Here is a 22,212-nt window from a genome sequence, read left to right on the forward strand (position 1 = left end):
CTTTGAGTGTCAGAGCGACACTTTTGAGTGTCATACACGACGGGAGACGCCCACCGCTCGCATTAACTCACTTTGACTTAATGCGTCTTGCTCTTTCTCACCTCTCGCGGCGCTTTTAAAGAAAACGCGCTGTTTAGATTGACAGTCGTGTTGCTCTAAAAGGCCGTGGAAGAGCTGCCGGCCATAATTGATGTCCTAATTGACTGAGGATCTGTGTTTTAGCCTCCCTGATGGATTCAGACGGGCACTTACTGAGACGGCCCTCTATTCAAGACCTGTAATTCATTAAATCAGGCCTCGCGCTCTTAACGTCCTGCCTTTCAGATGCTAAATGCACATTTCTGGTTGCTTTTCTTTGTAATAGCCGTACGAGTGTTTGTTTACGTTGTTGTGAGGCTCGTTCGTCGGGTCAGAGGTCTTCATGTGTGTTCAGGTGTAGGTGGAGGTGCGTTTTCAAGGCTTTGACTGTTGTGTTGATACAGTCATGCTGGGGAAATATTGAAATATTAAAGCTGCTACACTGCAAAAGCAATATGTTGGTCTCGTTTTCCAGCACAAATATCTAAACATTCTTAAATCAAGATACATTTACTGGAGAAGCAAAATGAGTTGTTTCATGAAAAATGCATCAAAAACACAAAGGTGTTTAGAAAAGCCTAAAGGATGTAGTTTGAAAGCTCCAGCAGGTGTTAGTCTTTTGAAATGCTGTTTATGTGCAATAACAGTATGTTGGCTTTGACAGGCATACTAAAAACACCAACAGTAATAAAGCAGAAGAAGGTGTTTGTGTAGCTCAGGACATTAGTTTGATTACAAGCAATAAAGTGAGTCGTGTTCCAGGTGCTCGGCTTCTGAACGCTCGCATACAGCATTCGTCTGAAATGCAGTTTTAATGCTGCAGCTGCTCAGCAGGCATAGAAAATACACCAGCACATACATCAGTAGAGTCATGCAGCAGCAGCAGACGGAGTTTCTGCTGACAGAAGTACATTGTTAGTTCCTCCTGTAGAAACGATCCGCCTGCAGCTTCATCAGAGAACGTCACGCATGACACACGCTTCTATTGCTCTACGTGAGGTTTACTGTAGGACTGTCAGTAGATTCATATCATTTATTTGTTATAATTAATAATTATAGAATAATTTTAATATAATTATTATTATTATTTAACAATGATAATAATACTATTAACATTATTATAATTTTTTATAAAGTAAGGACATAATAAATTGTTATTATTAGTGGTGTCAAATCGATTAATCACAATTAATTGCATCTAACATAAGTTTGTAAATATATATGTGTATGTATATGTATATGCATACATACACACACATATATATTATATTTACAAACTTTTATGTTAGATGCAATTAATCGCAATTTATTGATTTGACACCACTAATAATTAGATGCGATTAATTGCATCCAGCATAAATGTTTGTAAATATATATATTTATATATAATTTATTCAGACACCTTGAACATTTCATTCATTAATTCAGTTTATTCACTATATTTAAAAAAAATGGTAATAAAATATGACAAGATCTCAGAGTTAAACTTAATTAATCTTAATTATGTCAGAAAACACTTCAGCAAAACATGATCAGGTCAAAGTGTCTGAATAATTTTTGGTTCCAAATTTTACTGGAAGTCATATATTTTGCATATATTTACAAACTTTTATGTTAGATGCGATTAATCTCGATTAATTGATTTTACAGCACTAAATCTTTTAAAATATTATTTTTAGTAGCAATAGTAATAATATGAATAATTTAAAATAAAACCAACTTTAGAATAAATTATAAAAATTATTATTAATAAAAGTAATAACGATGATAATAATATTATAAACATGATTTGTGTCATCAGAAATTTTAATGAATAATTATTTGTTCAATAAAGTCATTCAAATGTTTGATATTTGTGCATCTATTTTTTCCAGGAGACGAAAATCGACTGTGTTCGTGTCGCTACCAAAGGTAGATATTCTGATTTATGCAAACAGTAATTACTTTTACAAATAACATTTTGCATGTAATCAGTATTGAGTCTGATTGAGAGCAGATGAACACTTCTTACTGAAACAGCTCACGTGCTGCTCTTGTCCAGTCGATGTTATTAACCTTGTGAATATGCAAATAAGAACATTAACCCAGAGTTAATTACTAACCCAGGTTAAAGTAAGAACAAAGTGAAGCGTGAGACAAGATAACCTATGATGAGTCTCGCTCATTTTACTGCATGGTTCTGGGTTCAGGGTTTCAGCTTGATGAGTAACTGCTCATTATCTCCTGTTTGTTTCTCTTCTGTCTATCACACACTCTCTCACACACACACACACTCTCTCACACACACACACACACACACACACACACACACACACACACACACACACACACACACTGATTCCTTCTCTGTCTTTCTGCATGTGTGTGGATCTTGTTCTTGCAGCTGCTATCTTGGTGACGCAGCTCACCACCCCTTACGTTCGCATCGCTCCAGCCGCTGGAGACAAACAACTAACAGGTCAGACACTTAATATTGTGTGTGTGTGTGTGTGTGTGTGTGTGTGTGTGTGTGTGTATAATAATAGACCTCAAAATTGACCAGTGCATAAAAAAACAGTGTTTTGCCTGTAGCGACTCACCTTAAACTATCTTCTGCATGACCTTTAACCTTGATCTCAGGGGCGGCGACGCACAAACCCAACGCGGTGGAGCCAGAGAAACAGACTGACCACACGGTGAAGATCGCCGGAGTCATCGCAGGAATACTGCTCTTCGTCATCATCTTCCTCGGCATCGTGTTGCTCATGAAGAAACGGTAAGAACCTCAAACACACAGCACTGAAGATGATGTTACACTGATTTTACCTCAGTTAAGGGTGATGATACACTTAAGAAAGCACCGCTGTTAACCGAAGTTTGGACACATGTGACTGTGTTGATCTGGAGAACTCTCTAGACCAGAACTCAACCAGACCTCTCTAGACCAGAACTTAACCAGACCTCTGTAGACCAGAACTCAACCAGACCTCTCTACACCAGAACTTAACCAGACCTCTGTAGACCAGAACTCAACCAGACCTCTCTAGACCAGAACTCAACCAGACCTCTATAAACCAGAACTCAACCAGACCTCTGTAGACCGGAACTCAACCAGACCTCTGTAGACCAGAACTTAACCAGACCTCTGTAGACCAGAACTTAACCAGACCTCTGTAGACCAGAACTCAACCAGACCTCTGTAGACCAGAACTTAACCAGACCTCTGTAGACCAGAACTCAACCAGACCTCTGTAGACCAGAACTCAACCAGACCTCTGTAGACCAGAACTCAACCAGACCTCTGTAGACCAGAACTCAACCAGACCTCTGTAGACCAGAACTCAACCAGACCTCTGTAGACCAGAACTCAACCAGACCTCTGTAGACCAGAACTCAACCAGACCTCTGTAGACCAGAACTTAACCAGACCTCTGTAGACCAGAACTCAACCAGACCTCTGTAGACCAGAACTCAACCAGACCTCTGTAGACCGGAACTTAACCAGACCTCTTTAGACCAGAACTCAACCAGACCTCTCTAGACCGGAACTCAACCAGACCTCTATAAACCAGAACTCAACCAGACCTCTGTAGACCGGAACTCAACCAGACCTCTCTACACCAGAACTCAACCAGACCTCTGTAGACCAGAACTTAACCAGACCTCTGTAGACCAGAACTCAACCAGACCTCTGTAGACCAGAACTTAACCAGACCTCTGTAGACCAGAACTCAACCAGACCTCTCTAGACCAGAACTTAACCAGACCTCTGTAGACCAGAACTTAACCATATCTCTGTAGACCAGAACTCAACCAGACCTCTGTAGACCAGAACTTAACCAGACCTCTGTAGACCAGAACTCAACCAGACCTCTGTAGACCAGAACTCAACCAGACCTCTGTAGACCGGAACTTAACCAGACCTCTTTAGACCAGAACTCAACCAGACCTCTCTAGACCGGAACTCAACCAGACCTCTATAAACCAGAACTCAACCAGACCTCTGTAGACCGGAACTCAACCAGACCTCTCTACACCAGAACTCAACCAGACCTCTGTAGACCAGAACTTAACCAGACCTCTGTAGACCAGAACTCAACCAGACCTCTGTAGACCAGAACTTAACCAGACCTCTGTAGACCAGAACTCAACCAGACCTCTCTAGACCAGAACTCAACCAGACCTCTGTAGACCAGAACTTAACCATATCTCTGTAGACCAGAACTTAACCAGACCTCTGTAGACCAGAACTCAACCAGACCTCTCTACACCAGAACTCAACCAGACCTCTCTACACCAGAACTTAACCAGACCTCTGTAGACCAGAACTCAACCAGACCTCTCTAGACCAGAACTCAACCAGACCTCTGTAGACCAGAACTTAACCATATCTCTGTAGACCAGAACTTAACCAGACCTCTGTAGACCAGAACTCAACCAGACCTCTCTAGACCAGAACTCAACCAGACCTCTGTAGACCAGAACTTAACCATATCTCTGTAGACCAGAACTTAACCAGACCTCTGTAGACCAGAACTCAACCAGACCTCTCTACACCAGAACTCAACCAGACCTCTCTACACCAGAACTTAACCAGACCTCTGTAGACCAGAACTCAACCAGACCTCTCTAGACCAGAACTCAACCAGACCTCTGTAGACCAGAACTTAACCAGACCTCTGTAGACCAGAACTCAACCAGACCTCTCTACACCAGAACTCAACCAGACCTCTCTACACCAGAACTTAACCAGACCTCTGTAGACCAGAACTCAACCAGACCTCTCTAGACCAGAACTCAACCAGACCTCTGTAGACCAGAACTTAACCATATCTCTGTAGACCAGAACTTAACCAGACCTCTGTAGACCAGAACTCAACCAGACCTCTCTAGACCAGAACTCAACCAGACCTCTGTAGACCAGAACTTAACCATATCTCTGTAGACCAGAACTTAACCAGACCTCTGTAGACCAGAACTCAACCAGACCTCTCTACACCAGAACTCAACCAGACCTCTCTACACCAGAACTTAACCAGACCTCTGTAGACCAGAACTCAACCAGACCTCTCTAGACCAGAACTTAACCAGACCTCTGTAGACCAGAACTCAACCAGACCTCTCTAGACCAGAACTCAACCAGACCTCTGTAGACCAGAACTCAACCAGACCTCTCTAGACCAAAACTCAACCAGACCTCTCTACACCAGAACTCAACCAGACCTCTCTAGACCAGAACTCAACCAGACCTCTATAAACCAGAACTCAACCAGACCTCTGTAGACCGGAACTCAACCAGACCTCTGTAGACCAGAACTTAACCAGACCTCTGTAGACCAGAACTTAACCAGACCTCTGTAGACCAGAACTTAACCAGACCTCTGTAGACCAGAACTCAACCAGACCTCTCTAGACCAGAACTCAACCAGACCTCTATAAACCAGAACTCAACCAGACCTCTGTAGACCGGAACTCAACCAGACCTCTGTAGACCAGAACTTAACCATATCTCTGTAGACCAGAACTTAACCAGACCTCTGTAGACCAGAACTCAACCAGACCTCTCTAGACCAGAACTCAACCAGACCTCTGTAGACCAGAACTTAACCATATCTCTGTAGACCAGAACTTAACCAGACCTCTGTAGACCAGAACTCAACCAGACCTCTCTACACCAGAACTCAACCAGACCTCTCTACACCAGAACTTAACCAGACCTCTGTAGACCAGAACTCAACCAGACCTCTCTAGACCAGAACTCAACCAGACCTCTGTAGACCAGAACTTAACCAGACCTCTGTAGACCAGAACTCAACCAGACCTCTCTACACCAGAACTCAACCAGACCTCTCTACACCAGAACTTAACCAGACCTCTGTAGACCAGAACTCAACCAGACCTCTCTAGACCAGAACTCAACCAGACCTCTGTAGACCAGAACTTAACCATATCTCTGTAGACCAGAACTTAACCAGACCTCTGTAGACCAGAACTCAACCAGACCTCTCTAGACCAGAACTCAACCAGACCTCTGTAGACCAGAACTTAACCATATCTCTGTAGACCAGAACTTAACCAGACCTCTGTAGACCAGAACTCAACCAGACCTCTCTACACCAGAACTCAACCAGACCTCTCTACACCAGAACTTAACCAGACCTCTGTAGACCAGAACTCAACCAGACCTCTCTAGACCAGAACTTAACCAGACCTCTGTAGACCAGAACTCAACCAGACCTCTCTAGACCAGAACTCAACCAGACCTCTGTAGACCAGAACTCAACCAGACCTCTCTAGACCAAAACTCAACCAGACCTCTCTACACCAGAACTCAACCAGACCTCTCTAGACCAGAACTCAACCAGACCTCTATAAACCAGAACTCAACCAGACCTCTGTAGACCGGAACTCAACCAGACCTCTGTAGACCAGAACTTAACCAGACCTCTCTAGACCAGAACTTAACCAGACCTCTCTAGACCAGAACTCAACCAGACCTCTGTAGACCAGAACTCAACCAGACCTCTGTAGACCAGAACTCAACCAGACCTCTGTAGACCAGAACTTAACCAGACCTCTCTAGACCAGAACTCAACCAGACCTCTCTAGACCAGAACTCAACCAGACCTCTGTAGACCAGAACTCAACCAGACCTCTCTAAACCAGAACTCAACCAGACCTCTCTAGACCAGAACTTAAATTGTATTCAAGCTTTATATTTTTTCAATGCATGCACACTCGAAATAATAATAACCTTATGAACTAGTTTTATTCAAGTTTTATTAGCATCACTGAATCAACCTAAATGCATTAATTTATACCAGCAACATAAATGTATATGTGTTCAATTGGATAAAAATAGCTCCAAAACAATTGGAGGTCGTCACTTTTTACACTGCATGCATTCACTGGAAATGGAACCAGAAGAAACTACAGGAAAAAGTTCAGAGTTGAATAACATATTATTCTAACCTGGTCATTAATATTAATGAGGAATAAGAAGGTGTGTCCAAACTTTTCGTCTCATCCGCAGTCAGGTCAGGACTTCGTCGTTGTGTTATTGTGGAAAACCGCAGATCTCCAGATTGTCTAGAGTTCAACTGCAGCTTTTAATAATAGATTTTTCTTTCGATTCTTTCTACCTGACCTTTAATCCAGCTCCATCCTCAATCTTTATGTGACACTAAATTATTAATCTAATTATGTTGATAAGTCCCATTAAAATGCAGTGTAATGGCCTGATAAAGAGCCGTTCTCGCAGTGACCATCCTCCATCTCCAAAATCATTCAAATCTCAGTAGATCAGTGTTTCTGTGACACAAGACACTCCTGTAAGCACTTACTATCGGTGTGTTTGCTCCAGATTTACACTGCTATATATAATATATTATATATATATATAAACAGGCAGTTCAAGGGTCTCCAGATCACATGACCTGAGCTGGTGCATTATTCAGTAAACAAGACTTAATATCTTCAGTCATTTCTCTTCTCCAGTAAATGTATCTTGATTTAAGAATGTTTAGTTATTTGTGCTGGAAAACAAGACAGAAACACTGAGGAAGAACAGAGTTTTTTGCAGTGAATCCCAGATGGACTCAGTGACAGTGATCAGATCTTCTAGGTTATTGCAGGATTTGCAAAATGTAACATTTACTGCTGGCACACCAATTAAAAGATGTAAATAATCATGTTGTTGTTGATGTGAAGCATCTGATTGCTCAGTACTGCATGTATAAATGTAAATAAGACCGTCTGAATCAGTGCTTCTCAACTTTGTGTTATTTAAAAGAACATAATTAAAATGCTCCAAAGCATGCTTTTCTTAAGTTTATTTGTTTTTATTACATCCGTCTTGGATTCAAAAAGGTTGAGAACCGCTGGTCTAAAGTCATGCGTTCTGTTTCTTCTGTCGTTTGCATGGAGAGACGGCTTTATTTCATACACACGTGCTCAATAATCCCAAACACCGGATTCACCAAATTTCCCTCCCGCCGGCTCCTGAGCGTTGATCACTCCATAGACATTTTAATCGAATCTCCTTCAATATACCTTAATCAAATGAACGAGCGTGATTGAATCCCTTGCATCTATTTGGTTTAATTTGCTGAATTAGATTAGAAAGGAAAGCATGAGGAGACGTGCTAATTCCCGGTTTAAAGCCGAGCGCACGGTTCAGCTGATGTTCGGACGCTGCGGCATCTGGTCATTTACAGCTCACGTGTTTGCATATTCGTCTAATTACGTCCTGAAAAATGCAGTGAGGTGAATTAATGTTGGTTTTATTGCTAATTTACAGTGTGTTTCTGATGTGTGTGTGCTTTCACACTTATTTCCCTTATTAATGCACATATGAATGTTCACAGAGAGATTGGAGAGGCGGAGCAGATCAAAAGTTTGGAATAATTATGATTTTTTTTATTTTTATTAAAAATGTTAAAAATGTGAAATATTACTGCTGTTTTGCATGTTAATATATAGTAAAATATAACTTATTCCTGTGATCAAAGCTGAATTTGCAGCAGTCTTCAGTGTCACATGATCCTTCAGAAATCATCACATGGAAAGCAGCATTATAATATTTTACATTTTTTGCACTATTTTTGATCAAATAAACACAGCCTTGGAGAGCAGAAGAGACTTCTTTCAAACTTTTGACTGGTAGTGTGCACGTTTTGGATATGATATAGCTGTTAATCCATCCGGACAAAAACAAAAACACATATGGTCAGTCGTAGTCTGGAGATGGGCTGAGGAGGACACGTGTTTTCAGCCGGACGTTCAGCGTGAAGGTTTGTGTTAGAAAGAGCGCAGTGGCTGCAGTGCATGCAAGGAATCGCTCGCTCTCTCTCTCTCTCTCACGTATGCCACCATGTCTGCTTGTGTTCATTTTATATATCGTTTTCAAACATTAATATTTTTTACTTTTTCTTTCCTTCCATCTTCATCCCCCTCCACTGCTTAAACCCCTCCACCACCCCACTGGGCAGGAGAACCTATCAGTCCTACACTTACTACCTGTAAGTAAAACACCTTTGTACACTGTTAGTGTCATGCTGTGTTCGCTCTGTCCGCTCCACCCTGCATGACTGACCCGTGCGCTCGCGTCACTTTAAGATCGACAGTCAACACTCGGCCTGAGCGATGCATTGCAAATTTAAATTGTTTGTGATTATTATGATCTTGTGGAAAAGACAGAATGAGATCGATATTGCAAATGCCGTCTTGAAGTTTTAATGTGATTTATTATGTTTTTGCTGTGAAATGCTTGTCTGTGAATGCTGTACCTCCTTATTATTATTATTATTATTATTATTTCAGATGTGATTGATAAAACACGTCTAGAGTAGATAACTGAAAAAACGACTTTCCCAAGAAAAAAAACTCCTTGTCTTGCCCAGCACAGGGATGGGAAAACATACTTTTCCCAAACCTGGAATTACCCTTCATCTCATAAATCATCATCATCATCGTCTCTCCATTAGCATTAATCCCAGTTGCTACATGCTTCCGTAATTTGGCTTGAGTTTTCCTGCATGGTTGGTGTTTGTTGCATGCAAATGAAATCCATCATCCTAATGTTTTCAGTTTTCCAAACACGTGTTTAATGGACGCTTGCTCTCTGCTGTTTGTTTGTTTATCATGCTGAGCTTTTGCATATATTTAGAGGAGGGAATCGAGGACTGGTTCTTGTTCAAAATCTGGAACCAACTAAAAATACTCTTACTGTGTTTCCCATTTCATTTGATCTGCTATGAAAATAAATAGTTGTAACAAATTGAATGCAAACAGATTCATATATATTTGACGCATTATAAAATATTTTCAATGCATTAATTATGCCTTGTAAATCACCTTATATTGGTCTCATGAATAATTGTAGTTATAACAATACGACACTCAGTTTTTAAGTTGTTTAACATTGTTTAGTCCTTCAAAATGATTTTGTAGCACAGTCACACAGAACAGATATTTCACATTAAGTAGATGAGTAAACTGCGCTTAATAAATGCAACTGAAAAGATATTAATGCCACGATTTTAATATTCGTAAATAAGGATTCCTACACATTTGTAATTCTGTAAAGATGTCAATATGCCAATATTGTCTATGGAAACGTAAGTAAATGTGCATGTTGTAGAAACACACTTTATGTAAAATAGACCGCATCTGTCATCATAATGACTTCTGTTTGCTTTTGACACAACGGCAAATGTCAGCCGTTAAGTGACTGAACGCTAGTGGGCGGAGCCTATGGTGTGATGATGTATAACTATTGGTCGATGCTCTGGAGGCAGGCATATCAAATGAATTTGCCCGTGTGACATCACAGATCCCGCAATATCAAAACGAGCTGTTTTTGGAGCTTGATTAAATAAATGCTTTGTTTATGAGGACATTTTAATATCGGAATCTTGTAGGATGTTTTAATGGTGCACTCTAAAAATTGACTGGGTTGAAAATGGACAAACCCAGCGGTCAATAAAATGATATAAAATCATGTGAAAACTATAAAATATAATCAAAAAATATAAATGCGAAATATTGCAAACACAATTGATCATCATACAAGTTGAACTTTGCATATCTTTGATGGAATCACGTCCTCATGTTCTAATATCAGAGATCTCTACAACCTGTCAAGGTAAAACAGATGTTCCTTCCAGTGTATCAGAGTATGTTGATTTACCCTTATTAGCTGATAATTATGATTATGTTGAAGATGGACACATTTCTAACGTAGCTCTTCTCTGAGAAAACCTAGCGATCAGGTGATTTCAATCTAATCTGTAACGAGCAGTGTTGTGGGTAACGCATTACAAGTAACATGCATAATATAATCAGATTACTTTGTTGGTGTTACGAGTAAAGTAATGCACTACAAGTAATATGCATTACGTAATCAGATTACTTTTAAATCTAACAAGTAACACATTAAAAGTAACGTGCATTACATAATCAGATTACTTTTTGATGTTATGAGTAAAGTAACGCATTAAATGTAACGTGCATTATGTAATCAGATTACTTTTTGATCTAACGAGTAAAGTAACACACTACAAATAATGTGCATTACATAATCAGATTACTTTTTGATCTAACGAGTAAAGTAACACACTACAAATAATGTGCATTACATAATCAGATTACTTTTTGATGTTATGAGTAAAGTAACACGCTACAAATAATGTGCATTACATAATCAGATTACTTTTTAATCTAACAAGTAAAGTAACGCATTATGTAATCAGATTACTTTTTGATGTTACGAGTAAAGTAACGCACTACAAGTAACGTGCATTACGTAATCAGATTACTTTTAAATCTAACAAGTAACGCATTAAAAGTAACGTGCATTACATAATCAGATTACTTTTTGACGTTACAAGTAAAATAACGCATTAAAAGTAACGTGCATTACATAATCAGATTACTTTTTGATGTTACGAGTAAAGTAACGCATTACAAGTAATGTGCATTACGTAATCAGATTACTTTTTGATGTTACAAGTAACGCATTACAAGTAACGCGCATTACGTAATCAGATTACTTTTTAATCTAACGAGTAAAGTAATGCATTAAAAGTAACATGCATTATGTAATCAGATTACTTTTTAATCTAACGAGTTAAGTAACGCATTAAAAGTAACATGCGTTATGTAATCAGATTACTTTTTGATGTTACAAGTAACGCATTACAAGTAATGTGCATTACGTAATCAGATTACTTTTTGATGTTACAAGTAACGCATTACAAGTAACGTGCATTACGTAATCAGATTACTTTTTAATCTAACGAGTAAAGTAATGCATTAAAAGTAACATGCATTATGTAATCAGATTACTTTTTAATCTAACGAGTAAAGTAACGTATTAAAAGTAACATGCATTATGTAATCAGATTACTTTTTAATCTAACGAGTAAAGTAACGCATTAAAAGTAACATGCATTATGTAATCAGATTACTTTTTAATCTAACGAGTAAAGTAACGCATTAAAAGTAACATGCATTATGTAATCAGATTACTTTTTGATGTTACAAGTAACGCATTACAAGTAACGTGCATTACGTAATCAGATTACTTTTTAATCTAACGAGTAAAGTAACGCATTAAAAGTAACATGCATTATGTAATCAGATTACTTTTTAATCTAACGAGTAAAGTAACGCATTAAAAGTAACATGCATTATGTAATCAGATTACTTTTTGATGTTAAAAGTAACGCATTACAAGTAACGTGCATTACGTAATCAGATTACTTTTTAATCTAACGAGTAAAGTAACACATTAAAAGTAACATGCATTATGTAATCAGATTACTTTTTGATGTTAAAAGTAACGCATTACAAGTAACGTGCATTACGTAATCAGATTACTTTTTAATCTAACGAGTAAAGTAACGCATTAAAAGTAACATGCATTATGTAATCAGATTACTTTTTAATCTAACGAGTAAAGTAACGCATTAAAAGTAACATGCATTATGTAATCAGATTACTTTTTAATCTAACGAGTAAAGTAACGCATTACAAGTAATGTGCATTACGTAATCAGATTACTTTTTAATCTAACGAGTAAAGTAACGCATTAAAAGTAACATGCATTATGTAATCAGATTACCTTTTGATCTAAAGAGTACAGTAACGCACTACAAATAATGTGCATTACATAATCAGATTATTTTTTGATGTTACGAGTAAAGTAACGCATTACAAGTAACGTGCATGATGTAATCAGATTACTTTTTGATCTAAACGAGTAAAGTAATGCATTAAAAGTAACGTGCATTACATAATTGGATTACTTCTGATGTAACGAGCAAAGTAATGCACTTAGATTAATAAATGCTGTAGAAGTATTTTTCATTGTTAGTTTGTTAACTAATGCAGTTAACTAAAATGAAACCTTATTATGAAGTGTTACCGAATCAGTTATTGGTGGGATTGGGGCTCGTACTGGGGAATGGAATAAGAATGAAGTGGAACTGGAATCAGAAACAAATCGATTCCTCATGACTTTCATCCCTTTTTTTTTGGAGGTTTTTTTTTTTTTTTTTTTTTTTTTTTTTTTGATATAACACACACACACACACACACACACACACACGGCCGAGTTTCCTCCAGTCTCAGATGTGTTTTCAGCTGTAGTATTGATTTAACATGGCAGTGAGAGTGTCAATCATGACTGTGCTGTTGTCAGTCATCAGGATCTTCAGAGTTCGTTCTCCTCTCAGGACCAGCACTCAGACTGACACCAGCGTCCTCCTGTGCTTCCGTTCGACCGGATGTGATTGACGTGTGTTCGCTGCTGTTCAGGCGCAGGATTCGTGCAGGCCGGCTTTATACTGCTCCTGTTTTTGTCATGTCATCAATAAGCCGGACGGGCTGAGGTTGGTGTCACCTCACCTGTCAGCGGCGTCCCCGAGGAGACCATCAACACACTTATAGTGCGACAGGCGGAGAGCCGTAACGACCACGGCCAAGGTCCCGCAGATATTTCACTCCAGTGCAAGTGTGCAATAAAAGCAGCAACAGAAAGTGGCTCAATAAAGAGAGACGGATAGAACGAGCGAGCGTTCGTCTGATTCACGAACAAATCTTTTCAGTGAACCGCTCTAAATGATTCGTTCTAGCACAGGGATTCTCAAAGCTTTCATCCGACGAACCCCTGAGATTTTAAGTTACATTTCAATAATTTAACATCTTCATGTTTCTCTTATGTCGGTTCATGGTCACATGATGTGCAGCTGAACAAATAAAATATTGTTTTTGTTTGTTCAGCTTTATTTATCCAGTCAAGATTTTTTTTTTTTAAATGATTTTACAAAATGTATTTATTTTTTTTCTATTTTTTACAGTAATTGACTGTCATTGCATCTTTTTAAAAAAAAGTACACTTCACACACACTCACACACACACACTCTCTCTCTCTCTCTCACACACACACACACACACACACACACACACACACACACACCTAATTGACTGACTCCTGCAGAGGAAACACATCCTTCAAAGTGTGACGGCACACCGGAGACGAAACTAAAGGCATCGTGGTTACTGTATTCTGGCATTTCAGTGGCTATTGTAGGCATTTAACGTGTGTGTCCAAAACAAAAGTGTCTTCATTAGAGCCGTTCGGACACAGGGAACAGTGGGGAATTGTGGGTAGCGTGCTGCGCCGCTGGACTGGGATCAGTCGATGATCGAGACCCAACAGAGACTAAAGACACAAAACAACGTTTCGAGTCACTGTGAGTTTGACTAAAATACAATTAAACCAGAGAAATAAAAAACTGAAACGTCAAAGAAATCGACACTTGAGCCAATGCAGCCAGATTAAAACTGCTAGAGTTAAAGGAATGAAATACTGGTTAGAGTTACCAAGATTAGAAGTCGTTACTCATTCATTAGCCTTTTCACACTTTCAAAGCGCTGAACAATCCCTGTTTTCTAGATACGAGATGATGTTTTGTTGCTTAATTTATAAAACATTATCAAATAGTTCCAGAAAATTGCAAAATAGAATTTGACTTTATGCTTGTGGGACCTTCAGATGCTGAAGTTCATATGGGAACTGAACTGAAATATGTCTGTTGAATCAGTTGAGTTGAATCAACATGGATCTGAATAATGACACTGTCGTCTTCTCTAGAGCTGCTTTATAGCTGAATTGAACTTGCTTCATAATTAATGAACTTTACAGTTATTGAACTGAACTGAATAAACACTGAATTGAACTGAATCAACACTAAACTGAATTGAATCAACACTGAACTGCACCGAATCAACACTGAACTGAACCGAACCGAATCAACACTGAAAGGACCCGAATCAACACTGAACTGAATTGAATCAACACTGAACTGCACCGAAACTGAACTGAACCGAATCAACACTGAACTGAACCGAATCAACAATAAACTGAATTGAATCAACACTGAACTGCACCGAATCAACACTGAACTGAACCGAATCAACACTGAAAGGACCCGAATCAACACTGAACTGCACCGAATCAACACTGAACTGAACCGAAACTGAACTGAACCGAATCAACACTGAACTGAACCGAATCAACAATAAACTGAATTGAATCAACACTGAACTGCACCGAATCAACACTGAACTGAACTGAATCAACACTGAACTGAACCGAATCAACACTGAACTGAATCAACACTGAACTGAATTGAATCAACACTGAACTGAATCAACACTGAACTGAATTGAATCAACACTGAACTGAACCGAATCAACACTGAACTGAATCAACACTGAACTGAACTGAATCAACACTGAACTGAACCGAATCAACACTGAACTGAATCAACACTGAACTGAATTGAATCAACACTGAACTGAATCAACACTGAACTGAATTGAATCAACACTGAACTGAACCGAATCAACACTGAACTGAATCAACACTGAACTGAACTGAATCAGCACTGAACTGAACTGAATCGACACTGAATTGATCTGAATAATGACACTGTCGTCTTCTCTAGAGCTGCTTTATAGCTGAATTGAACTTGCTTCATAATTAATGAACTTTACAGTTGTTAAACTGAACTGAATCAACACTGAACTGAACCAAATCAACACTGAACTGAACCGAATCAACACGGAACTGCACCGAATCAACACTGAACTGAACCAAATCAACAATAAACTGAATTGAATCAACACTGAACTGAACTGAATCAACACTGAATTGAACCAAATCAACACTGAACTGAATCAACACTGAACTGAACCGAATCAACACTGAACTGAACTGAATCAATACTGAACTGAATCAACACAGAGCTGAATTGAATCAACACTGAACTGAACAGAATCAACACTGAACTGAATCAACACTGAACTGAACTGAATCAGCACTGAACTGAACTGAATCGACACTGAATTGATCTGAATAATGACACTGTCGTCTTCTCTAGAGCTGCTTTATAGCTGAATTTAACTTGCTTCATAATTAACGAACTTTACAGTTATTGAACTGATCCGAATCAACACTGAACTGAACTGAATCAACACTGAACTGAACCGAATCAACAATGAACTGATCCGAATCAACACTGAACTGAACTGAATCAACACTGAACTGAACCGAATCAACACTGAACTGAACCGAATCAACACTGAACTGAATTGAATCAACACTGAACTGAACTGAATCAACACTGAACTGAACCGAATCAACACTATTGTCTTTTTTGAATTTGTGTCATGTTTGATTTATTTGCATCATTGATTCATTATTGTTCATGACCGTGAAGCCTCTTTGAATCGTTCTGTACTGTATAAAGCGCTGCAGAAGTCGTTCTTTATCCAGTACAGATTGTGAGCTGAACTCTGTCCTAATGGAGTATTGGCGTGTTGTTTGGACTCATAATCTCGTATGGCGGTGTAACCCGTGTGTTTTGCTCATCAATCATGTCTTCAGTGGATGTTCATCATCTCAGTTTGGCTTTAATGGAGTTTGTAGTTTGTAGAAACTTCGTGCTTCTCCTTACTTTGTGGTTTGGCTCGGTTTCTGAGATCTCATTTGAAATTACCTCCAGATCCGCTTTGGGAAACTCGAGGCCTCAGGCGTGGAGCCCCTCCTCCACATGCTAATTTCTCTCCCACAGATTGGCTGGCTAATTTGGCCTCATTTGCATTTCCTCGTGCAGCGGGCCAAGTGAATTAGCATGTTTGAGGTATAGATCAGCTGAAGCAGAACTCAATTCCAACTCTTTATTCTCGTGACATCTGCTTTGGCATCGGGAGTCGTTTGGTGTCTGGATCTGCGCGTTCGTTCGATCGGTCTGTATGTCGGAGAACAGACGTGTGCGGCTGTAATCACGGAGAGCCGGCGCTCCTCAAGGGTCTTGGTAGGGCATTGATTAAAATTAAATTGGGGTTTAATTGGGAGGGTAACACTGCTGTATTAATCAGGTCCTGGTTATTAAAATTAGCCTCTTTTGATTACTTTAATGGCAAACCACCTTGAGTGCTTTCTTCAGAATGGCTCTTTGGTAATGTGTGCACACTGAAATACATGTTCAGCTCTTCCTCATTTACTGTTAAAACCAGAGAGTACAGCTGGACTGTAGAAAACGGTTAATAAAGCTCACTGCAGTATGTTTACTAGAAAATACCATTTCAGATTTGTATGCTTCATTCATTGTGTTACATGACATTTCTTTGTAATTATTTGTAAAATTTACAAGCAATTTCCGAGTGAAAATTGGTTGAAAGTAAATCCTGCAGCAGTTTTCTTTCGGTGTGTTTAGAATAAAATACTTGCACAATTTTAATTAGTGTGTGAAACAGAATTTAGTATGAAACAATGAATTTTATACTGTATGTTACATTATTGTCAAATGACCGTTAATACAGTGAGTTGCTTGTAGAAATTTTAATCCAGTTTTGTGTTAAAAAAAAATGTCTGCACTTTTGTGACTGTAAATGAAAGCTGTTTTAACATCAAACATTATAAAACCAAACTAGAACTGAAACTAAAACCATGAAAATCATTATTTGAAATAATATAAAATATTAAGAACAAAAAAAAAAAAAATAGATTATTTTTATTTAAATTATTTTTCATATATACTATAAAAAATAATATATTTTTCATATATGTTTGAAAAATATATATATTTTTCAAATGTATTTAAATTATTTTCATAAACATTAAATGAAATTATAAAAATAACAAAAATGCCAAACCAGAGTTAACTAAAACTCAAACTAAAACCATTCAAATTTTAATTACTTGAAATGAAATAAAATAAATGTTAAGATATTTTTTAAAAATTGAAATAATAAAAAACTGAAATAAAATATAAAAAAAACAATCATTTTAATCAAAAAATCAAAATAGACATTATTAAATAAAATGATGAAATAAATTAAAAATGCCAAACCAGAGTTTTTAGTTTACTAGAACTAAAACTAAAACCATTAAAATTTCAATTACTTTAAATAAATAAAATAAGATAAATGTTAGCTGAAATAAGATATTTAAAAAACTAAACTGAAAAAATAATAAAATATTTAAAAACTTACAACACACAAAAAAAAAAATAATAATTTCAATCAAAATAAAGCTAAATTAATAAGACATTAATAATTAATTTTGAATAATTATTAAATAAAATGATAAAAATAAAATAAAAATGGCAAACCAGTCATTAGTTAACTAGACCTAAAACCATAAAAAATTATTACTTGAAATAAAATAAATGTTAACTGAAATCAGATATTTTAAAAAAACTTAAAATAATAAAAAAGAAAAAAATAATTTAATTTAACTTGATCTACTAAAATAACTAAAACTAAACTGAAATCAAGAATAGAAATAGACATCAAAACAAAAACTAATAAAAATGACAAACTACAGTTATTAGTTAATTAAAACTAAAACTAAAACCATAAAAATATATATTTTTAAAACAATTAAACAAAAAATGAAAAACAAAATCATTTAACTTGATGTACTATATATATATATATATATATATATATATATATATATATATATATATATATATAAAATATCCAAGACTAAAACTGAAATAAAAATGAGTAAAAATAGACCAAAAAAAAAAGACAAACATGCACAAAAAAAAAAATAAATAAATAAAAATGAAAGAAGAAATAAAGTTGAGTACATTGCATTGTGGGAAACAGTATCTGATGTGTGCTCAGATGTTCTCACACACGCTGCATACAGTAACCGTGTGTGTTTCCTCTCACATGACTAATTCTGTTATTTTCATCCTTGATTCTGTGATTTGCAGAAAACTGGCGAAGAAGCGTAAGGAAACTCTGAACAGCACGCGGCAGGAGATGACGGTGATGGTGAACTCCATGGACAAGAGCTACACCGAACAGGGAACCAACTGTGACGAGGCTCTTTCCTTCATGGACACACACAACCTCAACGGACGCTGTGAGTGAACACACACACACACACACACACACTCTGCATGTAATCCCTCCTGTGTCTGGCAAGTGATTGTTGTGGTGCTGAAGCAGCTGTCTCAGACACTCGTCCCGCACAGACGCTCCTGACGGCTCTGGATTCTGCATGCGTGTCCTCAGGTCGCCGTCTCCGGAGCAGCTTTACGGCCGACACACGTGCTCCGGACAGCTGCGTGACCTCATCGATCCGGATTATCTGAGCAGCTGATCTCGTTCGCCTTTAATCAGCGCTGATTAAAACAATTAACTTTATATCTCTGTTAGTCCACAACACGGAGGAGGCAGACGCGTGTTTATACTGTAATGAGACGCCAGGCCACACCGTTCACTGCTTATTTAGTCTTCAGAACAAATATCTGCCAATGGGGTCAGAAAAATCATCTTGTTTTCCCTTTGAATTAAGTTTAATAAGCTGAAAAATGGCAGATATTTGTTCTTGTTTTAAACACAAACTCAAAAAAACAATTTAGTCTTAATATTTTCAATCATTTGGTTTCTCCAGTAAATGTATCTTTATTTAAGAATGTTTAGATGTTTGTGCTGGAAAACAAACACCTGGTGGCTTTAGGAAAATATGGTAAATATAGCAGCACTTCGTCAAAGTCATTTATATGTGCCACACTTCCTGCTGCCAGCTGGTGGCGCTATAACTATAACTGAATGCTGGCACACACACTCTTATCAAACGTGAAGTTTGGGGCAGATTGGATATTGTTGTTACAACAACTTCCTGTTTCACGGCGAATCATCGAAAATTTGTCAGGCCGCCATGGACACGCCGTTCAACGGAAAATCAAAAACTTCGTAATTTAACATCGCAAATGTGTTTATATGAGACTGACCAAATATGACGCTGAACATGACAACAATGCACTAAACGCGTTTCTTTGCGACAACGTTGTGGAAAAATCCCTGTTCACACGGATCCACGAAAACGACTAAAACGCTGTATTCTGCTGTCAGACCAGTAGATGGCGATGTAAAGAAACAGGACGTGCCTATAGACTCAACACATAACACACGTGCATGGCGTCACCGTTTTCACAAATGTTTGCATTTTCAGGTTGTCGTGTAAATGAACGGCCAAAATGCATAAATAGTTAAAATATAAAAAACTGAAACAAAAAAATAAAACAATCATTTTAATCAAAAATCAAAATAGACATTATTAAGTAAAATGATAAAAATAAATTAAAAATGCCAAACCAGAGTTTTTAGTTAACTAGAACTAAAACTAAAACCATTAAAATTTCAATTACTTTAAATAAATAAAATAAAATAAATGTTAGCTGAAATAAGATATTTAAAAAAACTGACTGAAATAATAAAAATAAATAAATAAAATATTTAAAAACTTGCAACAAAAAAAATTAAAAAATCATTTTAATCAAAATAAAGAAAAATTAATAAGACATTAATAATTAATTTTGAATAATTATTAAATAAAATGACAAAAATAAAAATGACGAACCAGTAATTAGAGTTAACTAGACCTAAAACTAAAACCATAAAAAGTTATTACTTGAAATAAAAAGAAATAAGTGTTAATTGAAATAAAATATTAAAAAAAAAACTTAATAAAAAATAAAATAAAAAATAATTTAATTTAACTTGATCTACTAAAATAACTAAAACTAAACTGAAATCAAGAATAGAAATAGACATCAAAACAAAAACTAATAAAAATTAGTTAATTAAAACTACAACCATAAAAATATATATTTAAAACAATTAAACAAAAAATGAAAAACAAAATCATTTAACTTAATGTACTAAAATATCAAACACCAACAACGTTGTCAAAACGATCCCCGTTCACACGGATCCACGAAAACGACTAAAACGCTGTATTCTGCTGTCAGACCAGTAGATGGCGATGTAAAGAAACACATAAACTGAACACATAATACACGTGCATGGCGTCACCGTTTTCACAAACTTTAATTTTTGTTGTTTACACAGAGATGATGACAGTATTTTTTTCAAATGTTTGTATTTTCAGGTTGTCGTGTAAATGAACGGCCAATATGCTTAAATAGTTTTCCGTTTTTAGTTAAAAATGGTATCGAAATGACTCCTGAAACTCCAGGAGTTCAAGTCCGATGTGTGAAACTGGCAAAACATTGCAAAAAAAAAATTATAAATGGGGTCACGTGTCTCTAATGATTTTTGTAGATGTATGTGAAACTGCGTTGAAAATTTGTAGGTGGCGCTATTGAGCCTTTTTTCAGCGCTTAATTCAGAAACCCGTATCAGATGTAAATTTTTGTCAGTTTTTATGATGCATGTGCAAAGTTTCATGAGCATGTTTTGGCCCTCAAAAATACAATTAATTTTAGAAAAGAATAATATTATTAATAAAATGAGCGATTCCACTCACACCGTTGGTTTCTGGGCCATAAATAAAGAGTAGGAAATGAAGACATGATCATCATGACAATTAAACATTTACATTTTAAATTTACACGCATTTAGATTTTTTTCTGTTTTAGAATATAATGCGTCTCTTTCTACTTTCATTTGAAAACATTACAAAAATACTTCATTATTCCAAGCTGTGCACATGCATGCGTTGGCAGATTCTGGAGCTGATCTGCTGCTGGAGCTCCAGGCAGTGAACGTGTTTAATGGTGTTTTCTTCTGTTGTTTGTCTCCTGTGAAGCGGGTTCTTCTCCATGTTCTCTCACGGTGAAGACCAACACGCTGAGCACCAGCATCCCAAACACGTATTACCCAGGTAACCTCACACAGCACACGCCGAACTCTCTCTTCTCCTTCATTTACAGACTTCAAACCCTGAACCGAACCGATCGACTGCAAACCGATGCTCTTTTCTGTCAGTGTCTTGATTTCCAGCACAAATATCTAAACATCAAGATTCATTTACTGGAGAAGCAAAATCACTGAAGATTAGAATTTGGTTTTCTGATGAACTTGTTTTCGCTTTGAATTAAGTTGGATTTTCTGACTCCATTGTTTCTCCAGTATCTTGATTAAATAATGTTTAGATATTTGTGCTGGAAAACAAGACATTTTTTTTTGCTTTTAATCCATTTGGAAAAAAAGCGATATATATATATATATATATATATATATATATATATATATATATATATATATAAATTTGTCTTGTTTTATCAATAAATTTGTATTGATAAAAAAATCGAAAT

The 22,212-nt window shown here is 36.9% G+C and overlaps 1 protein-coding gene across 10 annotated transcripts in view; it reads left to right on the forward strand.

Annotated features, from left to right (window-relative positions):
- The window catches only part of LOC125250592 (receptor-type tyrosine-protein phosphatase mu-like), a 230,570-nt gene that overhangs the window by 150,522 nt on the left and 57,836 nt on the right, over positions 1–22,212 (forward strand). For 6 of the 10 annotated variants that reach the window (XM_048163240.1, XM_048163241.1, XM_048163242.1 and 3 more), the window contains exons 13-18: positions 1,953–1,989; positions 2,462–2,536; positions 2,698–2,833; positions 9,048–9,077; positions 18,859–19,010; positions 21,705–21,779. In XM_048163240.1, the coding sequence (XP_048019197.1) occupies positions 1,953–1,989; positions 2,462–2,536; positions 2,698–2,833; positions 9,048–9,077; positions 18,859–19,010; positions 21,705–21,779 (505 nt within the window). The remainder of the gene's footprint in view (positions 1–1,952; positions 1,990–2,461; positions 2,537–2,697; positions 2,834–9,047; positions 9,078–18,858; positions 19,011–21,704; positions 21,780–22,212) is intronic. The other 4 variants (XM_048163246.1, XM_048163247.1, XM_048163249.1 and 1 more) reach the window with 1 other exon arrangement.

Source organism: Megalobrama amblycephala, linkage group LG17, assembly GCF_018812025.1.
Source record: "Megalobrama amblycephala isolate DHTTF-2021 linkage group LG17, ASM1881202v1, whole genome shotgun sequence".
Classification (NCBI taxonomy): domain Eukaryota; kingdom Metazoa; phylum Chordata; class Actinopteri; order Cypriniformes; family Xenocyprididae; genus Megalobrama; species Megalobrama amblycephala.